General features: G+C 30.9%; 1 protein-coding gene across 1 annotated transcript in view; it reads left to right on the top strand.

Annotated features, from left to right (window-relative positions):
- The window catches only part of LOC143078879 (ATP-dependent DNA helicase Q4-like), a 210,982-nt gene extending 196,645 nt beyond the window's left edge, over positions 1 to 14,337 (top strand). The window contains exons 19-22 of the mRNA XM_076253901.1: positions 10,419 to 10,581; positions 10,832 to 11,018; positions 13,091 to 13,229; positions 13,923 to 14,337. Of these exons, the coding sequence (XP_076110016.1) occupies positions 10,419 to 10,581; positions 10,832 to 11,018; positions 13,091 to 13,229; positions 13,923 to 14,159 (726 nt within the window). The 3' untranslated portion in view covers positions 14,160 to 14,337. The remainder of the gene's footprint in view (positions 1 to 10,418; positions 10,582 to 10,831; positions 11,019 to 13,090; positions 13,230 to 13,922) is intronic.
- The last annotated feature ends 664 nt before the right edge of the window (positions 14,338 to 15,001 follow it).

Genomic DNA, 15,001 nt, shown 5'->3' with positions numbered 1-15,001 from the left:
AAATTTTACTTAAAAGGGTACGTAACATTTAATGCGAGTTTTGCCCCCTTTTACAGTACTTGCAACCTTAGGCGTTACTGTTTGACGTGAACTTGACTGATCGGTGAATGATCGGTGACGGATGTTTGACTGATCGATGAGTGATCGGTGATCGGTGACCGATAGGATCCGTCAGATAAGTCAAATAACCTATGTGAGAGTTACCCTGCCAACTGTCACCGATCGATCAGTAAATTAAATTTATGCACGGATCGGACGGAAACGTATATATTTAAAATTCTTATGTAGACCGAACTCCACAGTGTTTACAATCGATGAACGCGGACCTCTACGAAGACACCTTAATTTACACGTTATAATTTGTAATAAAATTAGTTGCAATACAAAAGTAAAAATAGTTTAACAGAATAAGATGCTTAGAGCGTTAAATTGTTTGTGTTGATTAATATTTTCGTATTAAATATTATAAACATCAGAGACATATAATACATAATTGTATTATATAACTTTGTTAACATGAACTTATTTCTACGAAAATGGTTATTGTTGACCGCCATTGGATTTTTGAACTTTTAATAGTTCCGAATAGGTTGTTTTTTTTCATGAAATTAAAAGAATGTCAAAGAAATGATTTTAAAAGTTTGTTCCCATTGTTTAGAATTACCAAAATTAATATTCTTTTTATCAAATATTGTACTATTTTATTTGCAATCAGTTATTTTTACCATCTTGAGACAAGTCTTCTAATTAGAATTGAGATATTATGAGAATTAAAATACTTAAACTTTTATTTTTGTTGAATAAGAATGCAGTTATTGATTTATTTTAATGCAAATTATTAACCATCATATGATTTCAGTACTTTTTGTACATCAGGATTGGCTGTTCTTCATAAAACATGCCTACTTTAAGGAAAAAGATACTAAATTTTTGTACGCGTTACCTAAAATGCAAATATTTTTTCATTTTACTGAAAATTATTGACCGCCATTGGATTTTGTACTTTTTATAGTTTAGAATAGTTTTTTTGTTCATAAATTTAAAGGAATGTCAGAGAAATCATACTAAAATTTTGTTCGCATTGCTTAAAATAATCAAAATTATTCTTCTTTTTATCAAAAATGATACTATTTTATTTGAAATCAGTTATTTTTACCATCTTGAGACAAGTCTTCTAATCAGAATTAAGATATAATGAGAATTAAAATACTTAAACTTTTATTTTTGTGGAATAAGAATGTAGTTATTGATTTATTTTGATGCATATTCTTAACTGTCATATGATTTCAGTACTTTTTGTACATAATGATTGGCTGTTCTTCATTGAATAATCTTACTTTAAGGAAAATATTTTAAATTTTTGTACGCGTTGCCTAAAATGCAAATATTTCTTCATTTTACTGAAAATTATTGACCGCCATTGGATTTTTGTACTTTTTATAGTTTAGAAGAGTTTTTTTTCATAAAATTAAAAGAATGGCAGAGAAATCATATTGAAATTTTATTTGAAATCAGTTATTTTAACCATCTAGAGACAAGTCTTCTAATCAGAATTGAGATATAGTGAGAATTAAAATACTTAAACTTTTATTTTTGTGGAATAAGAATGCAGTTATTGATTTATTTTGATACAAATTATTAACCGTCATATGATTTCAGTACTTTTTGTACATCATGATTGGCTGTTCTTCATAGAATAATCTAACTTTCAGGAAAAAGATATAAAATTTTTGTACGCATTGCCTAAAATGCAAATATTTCTTCATTTTACTGAAAATTATTGACCACCATTGGATTTTTGTACTTTTTATATTTAAGAATAGTTTTTTTCATAAATTAAAAGAATATCAGAAAAATCATATTAAAATTTTGTTCGCATTGTTTAAAATAATCAAAATTATTCTTCTTTTTATCAAAAATGATACTGTTTTATTTAGAATAAGTTTATATTTTTACCATCTTGAGACAAGTCTTCTAATCAGAATTCAGATATAATGAGAATTAAAATACTTAAACTTTTATTTTTGTGCAATAAGAATGTAGTTATTGATTTATTTTGATGCATATTATTAACTGTCATATGATTTCAGTACTTTTTGTACATAATGATTGGCTTTTCTTCATAAAATAATCTTACTTTAAGGAAAAAGATATTAAATTTTTGTATGCGTTGCCTAAAATGCAAATATTTTTTCATTTTACTGAAAATTATTGACTGCCATTGGATTTTTGTACTTATTATAGTTGAAAATAGTTTTTTTTCATAAAATTAAAAGAATGGCAGAGAAATTATACTGAAATTTTATTCGCATTGTTAAAAATAACCAAAATTATTCTCCTTTTTATCAAAAAAGATACAATTTTATTTGAAATCAGTTATTTTTACCATCTTGAGACAAGTCTTCTAATTACAATTGAGATATAATGAGAATTAAAATACTTAAACTTTTATTTTTGTGGAATAAGAATATAGTTATTGATTTATTTTGATACAAATTATTAACCATCATATTATTCCAGTACTTTTTGTACATCAGGATTGGCTGTTCTTCATAAAACATGCTTACTTTTAGGAAAAAGATATAAAATGTTTGTACATGTAAGCGTTTCCTTAAATGCAAATATTGTTTCATTTTACTGAAAATTATTGACCGCCATTGGATTTTTGTACTTTTTATAGTTGAGAATAGTTTTTTTTTCATAAATTTAAAATTATATCAGAAAAATCATACTAAAAGTTTGTTCGTATTGTTTAAAATAATCAAAATTATTCTTCTTTTTATCAAAAATGATACTATTTTATTTGAAATCAGTTATTTTTACCATCTTGAGACAAGTCTTCTAATCAGAATTCAGATATAATGAGAATTAAAATACTTAAACTTTTATTTTTGTGGAATAAGAATGTAGTTATTGATTTATTTTGATACAAATTATTAACTGTCATATGATTTCAGTACTTTTTGTACATAATGATTGGCTGTTCTTCATAAAATAATCTTACTTTAAGGAAAAAGATATTAAATTTTTGTACGCGTTGCCTAAAATGCAAATATTGTTTCATTTTACTGAAAATTATTGACCGCCATTGGATTTTTGTACTTATTATAGTTGAGAATAGTTTTTTTTCATAAAATTAAAAGAATGGCAGAGAAATCATACTGAAATTTTATTCGCATTGTTAAAAATAACCAAAATTATTCTTCTTTTTATCAAAAAAGATACAATTTTATTTGAAATCAGTTATTTTTACCATTTTGAGACAAGTCTTCTAATTAGAATTGAGATATAATGAGAATTAAAATACTTAAACTTTTATTTTTGTGGAATAAGAATGCAGTTATTGATTTATTTTGATACAAATTATTAACCATCATATGATTTCAGTACTTTTTGTACATCAGGATTGGCTGTTCTTCATAAAACATGCTTACTTTAAGGAAAAAGATATTAAATTTTTGTACGCGTTACCTTAAATGCAAATATTTCTTCATTTTACTGAAAATTATTGACTGCCATTGGATTTTTGTACTTTTTATAGTTGAGAATAGGTTTTTTTTCATAAATTTAAAATTATATCAGAAAAATCATACTAAAATTTTGTTCGCATTGTTTAAAATAATCAAAATTGTTCTTCTTTTTATCAAAAATGATACATTTTATTTGAAATCAGTTATTTTATTATCTTGAGACAAGTCTTCTAATCAGAATCGAGATATAATGAGAATTAAAATACTTAAACTTTTATTTTTGTGGAATAAGAATGTAGTTATTGATTTATTTTGATACAAATTATTAACCATCATATTATTTCAGTACTTTTTGTACATCAGGATTGGCTGTTCTTCATAAAGTTTGCTTACTTTTAGGAAAAATATATCAAATTTTTGTACGCGTTTCCTTCATTGCAAATATTGTTTCATTTTACTGAAAATTATTGACCGCCATTGGATTTTTGTACTTTTTATAGTTGAGAATAGTTTTTTTTTCCTAAATTTAAAATTATATCAGAAAAATCATACTAAAATTTTGTTTGTATTGTTTAAAATAATCAAAATTGTTCTTCTTTTTATCAAAAATGATACTATTTTATTTGAAATCAGTTATTTTTACCATCTTGAGACAAGTCTTCTAATCAGAATCGAGATATAATGAGAATTAAAATACTTAAACTTTTATTTTTGTGGAATAAAAATGTAGTTATTGATTTATTTTTATACAAATTATAAACCATCATATGATTTCAGTACTTTTTGTACATCAGGATTGGCTGTTCTTCATAAAACATGCTTACTTTAAGGAAAAAGATATTAAATTTTTGTACGCCTTACCTAAAATGCAAATATTTCTTCATTTTACTGAAAATTATTGACTGCCATTGGATTTTGTACTTTTTATAGTTTAAAATAGTTTTTTTGTTCATAAAATTAAAGGAATGTCAGAGAAATCATACTAAAATTTTATTTGCATTGTTTAAAATAACCAAAATTATTCTTCTTTTTATTAAAGATGATACTATTTTATTTGAAATCAGTTATTTTATCATCTTGAGACAAGTCTGCTAATTAGAATTGAGATTTAATGAGACTTAAAATACTTCAAATAAATGATTGCATTACTTGTTGTCCATCAGGATTGGTTGTTCTTCATAAATTATGTTTACTTTAAGGAAAGAGATATTATTTTTTTGTACCTTTGGCAAAAAAATCAAATATTTCTTCTCATATTCGAAAATATTGTAATTTCAATCAGTTGTTATAAATGATTTTCATGTTTTTTTGTAGAAAATGTGAATTATTCAAGAATAAATCTGCTTATTTCTTTCTTTTTAAGGAATATATTTATGTTTACCAACATTGGATTTTTGTACTGTTTATTGTTTAGGAGTAGTTATCTTTTTTTATTAAAAAAAGACTATCAGAAAAATATAATGTAATGTTGTTTGCATTGTTTAAAATTATTTCTATTTCTTGTTAAAAAAAACAGCAGTTATTTTTGTAATTTGTTATTTTAAATGCTTCGATTGTGACGAGAATATACAAAGTCTGTGATTATGATAAGAATTTTATGATGATAAGGATACAAAAATTTAAAATATTGAAAAAAAATATAGACTACATTTTCAATAACTGATTCTTTCATTTTGTTTTTCCCGAGAATGTTTGGAAAATAATGAAATAAAAATCGCGATGTAGACACCGTTTTAGAACTCGCCGGTTTTGAAAATATATAACCTAAATAAAACGAAAAAGACCATTCTTTAATGATGATATTTTAATTTAGGTTTTTTCTGTACATTTCTTTTCATTTCAATTCATAAAACTTTGCTAAATAATTAATAAACAAAATGTATCATTGAACGTTCGATTTTCAAGAGTCGCCATTTTAATTAGATTAAACGAAACTAAGATTCCGTAATTTGTATTAGTTTATCATGTGACGTATTAAAGTTCAATCCGTCATCAAGGTCGATCGGTACTATCCGTCCGATCAGTCCGATCAGTCAATTACTTTTACTATAAGTTTGACGGATTGCTGACGTGAGTTTGACGCGAACTTGACTGATCGGTGACTGATCGATGACCGATGACTGATCGCTGAAATAGTAACGCCTAAGGTTGCAAGTACTGTATATCTAATATTAGTTGTATGGTAATATAACTCATTAACAATATAAAGTAGAGGCCTAGAATCTTTTGATTTGAGGTCCTTGGTTGATGACCTTGAAATTGAGCTCAGGTCATAGGTAAATTTAACGTTCTAGATTTTGACCTTTGCTTTTTCCTCTTATATATACATGATAAAGCCATGGGACTTTTGTCAAAAAGTTGCAAGCAATGTGACCTTGAAAAATCCAACCGGAAGTGACCTTTTGTAAACCGGAAGTAGACATTTTTTGTACTAATTTAATGTAAAAGTATATAGAACCATCTATTTTTGGAATCAGTGTCAAGTAAACTATCAAAACATACCGAAAGTAACATCTTTTAAACTGGAAGTAAAAAATGATCTCCTTATTTATATCTTTTTGTGTAGAAACCATACATTTTTGGAATCACCGTTCAATAAGCTGTCATTTGACGCTAAAAATTGACATTTAAAACCGAATTTTAATATTTTCATATAAAAAAGATCCTTACTGGTGGAAAGACCATCAATGGTTCTCTGAACAATTGGTTTTTAATTATTTTTATTATTCTTCTTCTTCCTCTTCTTCCTCTTCTTCCGCCACTTTAAAAATGAACTTGTGCGCAGCGTTTCTCCAAAACCGCTTGTCAGATTGACTTAGGATTTCATAAAATGGTAGACTAATATGTCTAGGTGAGCCATCAATCTTTTGTTTGTGAATTGGGGTCTATTAAGGGGTATTTTGGAGGGTAGAAAGGGGGGAGGGGTTTACTATAGAACCCTATGGGATTTTATTTTCTAAAATTTTTAAATGAATATAACTTGAAAACTGTAAGTGATAGATGCATGCAGTCTTCAGAAATGATTATAGGACAATAAAACATATCACTTGAAATATAGGGGAGTCCCTGGGGGTTCATCCCCACCACCTTCAATTTGAGAATATGCTTTTATCTTGTAAACAGTCCAGATCCCCACCCCTAAACCATATATATTCTTGAATGGGACGATAAAACATATCAAATGAAATTAAAGGGTAGTCTCCGGGGGTCATCCCCACCCCGTTCAATTTGAGAATGTGCTATTATCTTGTAAACGGTCTAGATCCCCACCCCTAAACCATATATATTCTTGTAGGGGATAATAAAACAAATGAAATGAAATAAAAGGGAAGTCCCTAGGGGGTCACTCCACCCCCTCTTGTTTGAAAACTTGTAAACGGTCAACATCCCCTCCCCTTAACCAAATATATTCTTATATGGGACAATAAAACAAATCACATGAAATTAAATGGAAGTTCCTGGGGGTCACCCCCACCCCGTTCAATTTGAGAATGTACTATTATCTTGTAAACGGTCCAGATCCCCACCCCTAAACCATATATATTCTTGTAGGGGACAATAAAACAAATGAAATGAAATAAAAGGGAAGTCCTTAGGGGGTTACCCCACCCCCTCTAGTTTGAAAGCTTGTAAACGGTCAACATCCCCACCCCTAAACCATATATATTCTTGTATGGGACAATAAAACAAATCAAATGAAATAAAAGGGAAGTCCCTAGGGGGTTACCCCACCCCCTCTCGTTTGAAAACTTGTAAACAGTCCAGATCCCACCCCTAAACCATATATATTCTTGTATGGGACAAATGAAATTAAAGAGAAGTTCCTTGGGGTCGCCCCACCCAGTTCAATTTGAGAATGTGCTATTATCTTGTAAACGGTCCAGATCCCCACCCTAAACCATATATATTCTTGTAGGGGACAATAAAACAAATCAAATGAAATAAAAGGGAAGTCCCTAGGGGGTTACCCCACCCCCTCTCGTTTGAAAACTTGTAAACAGTCCAGATCCCCACCCCTAAACCATATATATTCTTGTATGGGACAATAAAGCTAATCAAATGAAATTAAAGGGAAGTTCCTTGGGGTCGCCCCACCCCGTTCAATTTGAGAATGTGCTATTATCTTGTAAACGGTCCAGATCCCCACCCCTAAACCATATATATTCTTGTAGGAGACAATAAAACAAATCAAATGAAATGTAGGTAAAGTCCCTGGGGGTCACCACTACCCCTCCCGTTTGAATACTTGTAAATGGTGGAGATCCCTACTCGTAAGCCATATATATTTTTGTATGGGACAAAAAATCAAATCAAATGAACATGGGACCATATAAATGGCGAGTTATGGGAGCTTTGTTTGGGAGACTTCGTAACAGCATCCTGTTACAATTACTTCTTGTTACAATTCACTTCCGTTCAAATTATGTTTTTTTTAGACAATAGATATAGGAAGATGTGGTATGAGTACCAATATGACAACTCTCCATCCAAGTTACAATTTATAAAAGTAAACCGTTTAAGGCAAAGGTACGGCCTTCAACACGGAGCCTTGGCTCACAGCGAACAGCAAGCTATAAAGGGACCCCAAAATCACTAGTGTAAAACCATTCAAACTGGAGAAGCCAACGGTCTAATCCTGGCATATAAAAACGAGACACGAGAAACACGTATGATATACATAAACAGACGACAACTACTGTACATCAGATTCCTGACTTAGGACATAGGACAGGTTCTCTTTTCGCACATTCAGCCAGAGTAACCACATAGATGTTTAGATAGTTTGACATGTATTTGATTGATTGATCTAATTTTGTTAGAATGAAGCTGCGTGATTTATCAATCTTGCATTACCGAATGACCAAAAATCGGCGAACATAATTTGTCAATTTCATATAACCTGATACAAGCTTTTAATTTGATATAGATATCAAATAATACTTAAAACAAATAAACAGTAGTATACCGCTGTGCGAAATCATACTTAAAACAAGACAGTAATATTGAATTTGCTACAGTGTAGAGATAAACCAAACATACAATGATAGTGCTATAATACATGTATGTACGAATGAAACAAAACAAAACTTAATTAAAACTGTATGTGAAATACAAACATTCATGATACAAACAATCACAGGAGCTTTTTCTTACAAAAGTGTGTGGCTATTTTGAAACTGTACACAATTGTTTCCTTATTATCGCTATTTTGCGAACTTTTCCTTTGATCTTACTGACTGATCATTCACTTTCATAGCACAGTAGTTTATGAACATATCCATGTACTAGCGCCTCATTCTTCTAACAATTATTTGTATGTTTCATATTTTTGTTTCTGCAATAGAAAAAGTGGGGATATGCTGTTTTACCTCTGTCTGTCAGTCCATCCAACCATCCGTCAGTCCGTCCTTGCGTCCCATGAATATTTTTTTGTCACATTTTACTCAGGCACTACTGGACAAAGATTTTTGAAATTTGGTTTCAGGCTTTATATAAATCAGTTATACCGTGTGGTGCGTTTTCATATTCATCATGCAACAACTTCATGTTTACCGAACACTTGAATCATTTTACACATGATAGCCAAGTTGAAACTTTTCGCACAATTTCTGAGGAACTACAATATAAGGATTACTGAAATTTTGTTTCATGGTTTATACAAGTCGGCCATACCTTATGACGCGTTTTCAGATTCATCACTCAACAACTTCCTGTTTACGGAAATATTTCGGCGGGGGTATCATCAGTGAGCAGTAGCTGAAAGTTTTACTTGTTATTAACTTCGAATTATTTTTGATTAATATAGAGAACTGTGATGAGTGCATTTTTTTCATAAAATTGGAAGTAAACAAAGTCAAAGATTCAGTGCTTACAACTAGGTTCGCCAGACTCTCGATTCCTTTATGATCTTTTATATATAAGACATACAAGTATAATCTTGTAGTTTTTAAGATTTTTTTCTGTAAGCTTGTATTTTAAGAAGGTCAGTCGTAAGTTTAGATTGTGGTTCATTATCATAGAAATTATTTGATTTTGTAATATGACATAGAACTTCATTATATTTATTATGACCCTATTTAGGGTTCGGTCGTGGCCATGCTAAGCTACATTATGGAGGACTACGTGTCTCTCTAAACTAGAACCCCCTAATGTTTATATTTAGTCCTTGATTTGAATTGAAATGTGTATGATATATTTGCGTTTCCAATATATCCGTTACAAAATAAATAGGAAGCTATAATTTTCAACGTTGTCATGCTTATACTACATGCTGTTGTTATACGTTGTCATGCTTATACCACATGCTGTTGTTATACGTTGCCTCTTAGAATAATACACAAAACAGGGTTTGTCTTTAGCATATCCTGATATGTTTTGTTCTTGTTGTGTTAGTATTTTTCGGTGTCTGAATTATTTAATTAGTCGTTCTGCTGTATCACTTGCCAGTCAACACTTAGGTTGTAAATTCGATTTCAATCCTAATTGACTACAGTGGTCAATTTTCGTATTGAAGGTAGATGGTTATCTCGGGGAACTGGCTTCAGGTAGATGGTTCTCTCTTGGCACTCGAGTTTCCTCCGTCAATAAAAACTGACTGCCATAAAATAGCACATTGGAGCTGAAATTGGCATTCAAAACCAACCAATCAATCAATCTTGCTGTAAGAGTACCTATTTATATACTGTGGATTCATTTATTTTCGTGGGTACCAATTTTCGTGGATTAAGGAAAACCTGCATGTTCGTGGATTTTTAATTTCGTGGTTTTGTCGAGGTCAGCATACACGCCTTTAGAAAATTTGTTATTCGTTGAACATTTAATTTCGTGGTTCATCTGTATCCACGAAATCCACGAAAATTGGTATCCAACGAATAATAATGAATCCACAGTATACTAGTTCTCTAACCGAACGAAATATTTCATTTTTTTATTTTAATTTGTATGCAGTGTCCTCCAGTTGCAGTAGCAGTTGCTAAAGCTAAGAAAGATGGAATTAACTTTGCAGGGAAAACAGACATCGACTTCCCAGTTGTTGAGATTAGTGACTGTATGGGTTGGGACTCAGGTCCGGTTAAAAGGGAACTCAAAATGCTTATGTGGAACATGTCAGGTATATTTTCTTCTGTCAATAGACATTAGTTATGAGGCGTGCTTGTGCGAATGCAATTAATATCCTTGTTTACAATTATTTACTGAATAAATCGGAACAAGTAAATATTAACGATAAAACTTTGAATAACTTCATGTTATTGCAATTAACGAAAAATACAAGATAAAGCGATTTTAAGCTTTTAAGCCAATACTTTAAAAATGTTAAACGATGTATTTCAAATTGAATGTATCGACTATCAATCTTTTAGGTGTTAATGGTCCAAGGAGGACTGGAGTCATGGTCGAATTTGCCAATTTAGCGTTCCACTATCGTGCACCTGGTGATTTGACAGAAGATGAGATTGACGACGTCATCATGTCATTACATACCCAAATACAGAAGCAAGAAAAAGCAGAACTTACAAACCTCAAGTATTTGTTCGATACTTTACATAGGTGAGGAATGAACTTGTATTTGATCTCTATAAATTAAAATACTCTTTTGTTGAAACAAGAATTTTATATTCTCAATGCAATACTTTCCTCGTTGATAAATGACTTGCTACTTGACAGGTTAATACCTCAAATAAATTCATTATAGATACAATAATTGAGATTTTATATTTACACCAGACGCGCGTTTCGTCTACAAAAGACTCATCAGTGACGCTCGAATCAAAAAATGTTTAAAAGGCCAAATAAAGTTCGAAGTTGGTGATCATTGAGGACCAAACATTCCTAAAACTTTTGCAAAATACAGCTAGGGTAATCTATTCCGGTTGTAGAAAAGCCTTAGTATTTCAAAAATTCAAAGTTTTGTTAACAGTTAATATATTGTAATGAACATATCAATGATAACTCAAGTCAAATCAGAAGTGCTGACTACTGGACTGGTGATACCCTCGGGGAAATACCTTAGCATAGGTGATACCCTTTGGGAAATACCTTAGCATAGGGGATACCCTCGGGGAAATGCCTTAGCATAGGTGATACCCTCGGGGAAATACCTAAGCATAGGTGATACCCTCGGGGAAATACCTTAGCATATGGTCCTTCAACTGACAGTATATACTAGAGTATTTCACAGCTTTTTTTTATTTGAACATCAAGTAAAAACTTTAAAACTTAAAAAGCTAAATTGAGTTTAAACAAAGGCAACAGTAGTATACCGCTGTTTGAAATTAGTAAATCGATTGAGAAAAACCCGGGTTACAAACTAAAACTGAGGGAAACACATCAAATATAAGAGGAGAACTACGACAAAACAGAAACACAACATTAAAATGTAACACACACAGACACAAACTATAATATAACACTGGCCATATTCCTGACTTGGGGACATTTTAAGAAAAAATGGTGGGTTGAACCTTGTTATTATTCAGGTATTTTCTTTTTGAAATTAAAGGACTGTTGACACATTTTGCCTATATTCAAACAAGAACTGGTTAGACATTTTACGCACTTGATTTGTACAGATAATAACGGTTGCTAAACATTCTACAGATAAACAACTGATCTTAATGGTCTGCAAGAAATTTTTCTTAACAGTACAGAGTTTACTTAAGTGACTAAGTATGCAAATTGGAAAGAAGACTGGTGATGACTTCTTTATTTATTGTCCAGTCCTAAATCTGCTCAGATCATAATGTGCCCCTCAGATGAAAATCTGTTTACTAGCGAATGTAGTAGTTTGAATCGTTTAACACTATTTTTGTTATGGCTTGTAAGTCATATTTAACCTTGTTCGTTTCATCTCCATCTGTGTTTTGTTTCATTAGAAATGATGAGATTCTTCACAAAAAATGGAAAACAACACGTTTATTAATTTATTGCGCTTTTCTGGATTTACTTTCATCGGGAACGCTCAAAGCCAAGCATTTGAAATCTGAAGATGTATAAAAACCGAAAATCGTTGAAGAGCTATATGTCAAAAATACATAAAATAAATAGCCAAATTCATCTAAGGCCAACTTTCCCTGAGGGAGTTGAAACTTAATGATTATTTATCAATTAACTATGATCAATTTGTTATTGTAACTAACCTGTATAAAAATAAGTTCAAAGGGAAATCAGGGAAAAGGCGGTTGCTATGTTTGAAAGGATAAATTTAACAGATAGATGATGATAGGGCAAATTGTTAGCTCTAAAAAAAAAACATTGTCACCCTTTTTTCTTGCCAAATTTTATTGTTAACGACAACATTCAAAAAAAATATCCACAGATAAAACAGATGTTAGGATTGAATATTGCTCTCAAATTGACAAATCATAAACTTGCATTTTAACATATATTTTTTATATAAATTAGACAGTTGGTTTTCTCGTTTGAATGGTTTTACATTAGTAATTCTGGGGCCCTTTATAGCTTGTTGTTCGGTGTGACCCAAGGCTCCGTGTTGAAGGCCGTACCTTGACCAATAATAATTTACTTTTATTAATTGTTATTTGGATGGAGAGTTGTCTCATTGGCACTCATACCACGTCTTCCTATATCTATATAGTATTATAATTCTTTTTATTCGATAGTGTTTCACACAAAAACTTCTGGATGTGTGCAGATGATTTAGACGAAAAGAAAAATGACAAACTCAAGATCATTCTGGAAGATTATTTCCAAGATCAAACTGATTTTAAGGCAGCAGTTCTAGATACAACGGAACCAGAGGTATTTCTTAACATTTTTACATTTTAAGAGGGTATTGAACACTAAGATTTGAATAGATTTAGTGCGTTTAATTTTCACAAAATTAAGACATAAACTTTGACCTGTTGCCAATCTAAAACCCTAACCCAAAACATAATCTTTTAAGAAATTCACCCACATAATGTATAGAAAATATAGTAGTTTGACCAACACTCATTCCGGTTATTGAAAATTTCTTTCACCAACAGTATGTCATTATACCGATTATGTATTTCAGAAAATTTGACAAGAAAAACAAACATGCAGAAAATTTATTTTAAATATCCAAACTGTATGAATTAAAATTTGTGAGCATGCTCATGTTTGTTTCGGGAGGATATATTCAAAAATTGATTAAAACATCAGTTGTCCGGAAGATTACACAGACAACTTATTAAATTTAATAATTAACATTGCCTCATTACTGAGGGGGGCGGAGGGTTCCTGATCCCGAATTCCCGAGGTGCCAAATTTAAAGAAATTTAAATCCGGACATCCCGAATTTCGAAAAAAGAATTCCTGGATCCCGAAAGTATCAATCCCGAAATCCCGAGCTTTAAACACCTGATTTCGACATCCCGAAAAAGGTCCTGTCTCCCCTTATTACTATAATAGTGATTTCATTAAGTAATGTAAGAACTTATTGTTGTTAAACATTTACTTATTTACTTTTAGTTATCATCATACGAGTTGAGCCAAGTGTCATCTGATATAAAACAGTTTATCCATATGTACAGCCAGGAACACAAGTTAAATGGAAGAGCTATTGCCCGTGTATTCCATGGTGTAGCAAGCCCCTGTTTCCCTGCTACTACATGGGGGCGTGTCAGACGATTTTGGCGCAGTAACATTAATATAGATTTCAATTTGTTGATCAAACTTGCAACAAAACTGTTGATTCAACTACGATAAAAGTTGTCCTTTCTTGCTGTAATTAATCTTTGTATATAAATGTTTATTATTTAAAAACTCAGTCATTTCATTTAAAAAACATTATTTACATTAAGTGCTATTGATTGTCTCTGATGGATTTGAATTACATAAAGACAGTATGATACATTCCTGTATAAAGGTCCTTAGTATCACATTATTATTTTGTCATAATTTGTTTTTTATCTGCCATTTTTGTATTCCTCGGTGAAGTTGTAAAAACGAGTCTTATGCGTGCTGTATTTGTGAGTAAGACGGCGAAGGGGTCAACAATGTAGAAGTTTATAATCATATCAGTTGAGAGGAAACCACTTGTTCAATCAATGATATGCGGTGTGCCGTTGTATTAGCATTGGTAAATCTCATATGATATCTATGGAGGTTTTTTGGCCCAAATCCCATAGTTCCTGTCTATTGACCTTGAAACTTCTGCTAAGTTTAAGGTCAGTGTAGGCAGAATCACTATATGTAGGTCAATGATAATTGTAATGCAGATATATGAGCTTTTGCACATCTCCTTTTCTTGAAAATTGCTTGGCTCCACCATCTTCAGACATTTACTATTGAAATCAAACTTTCACAAAGTTTGTATTTTAAACGTTTGTGTTTAGCTTAGTTTGAAGGGAACCACTTATGATAAGTCATTGTTGTTTAACATTTTGCATAGTTTGCATTTTCGATTGTTCAATATAACATTCAAGCGACATATATCTCTGTCAACAGTTTATGTTAGTGCTAACATAAAAAGTAAAATCACATTAGTACCGAAATCTTAGGAAAATTCAAAACGGGAAGTCCCTTATAAAATTATATATTCAAAAGCT

The sequence above is a fragment of the Mytilus galloprovincialis genome, chromosome 6 (genome assembly GCF_965363235.1).
Source record: "Mytilus galloprovincialis chromosome 6, xbMytGall1.hap1.1, whole genome shotgun sequence".
Lineage (NCBI taxonomy): Eukaryota > Metazoa > Mollusca > Bivalvia > Mytilida > Mytilidae > Mytilus > Mytilus galloprovincialis.
The sequence above is the reverse complement of the archived record's forward strand: the minus strand, read 5'-3'. Positions and strand labels throughout refer to the sequence as shown.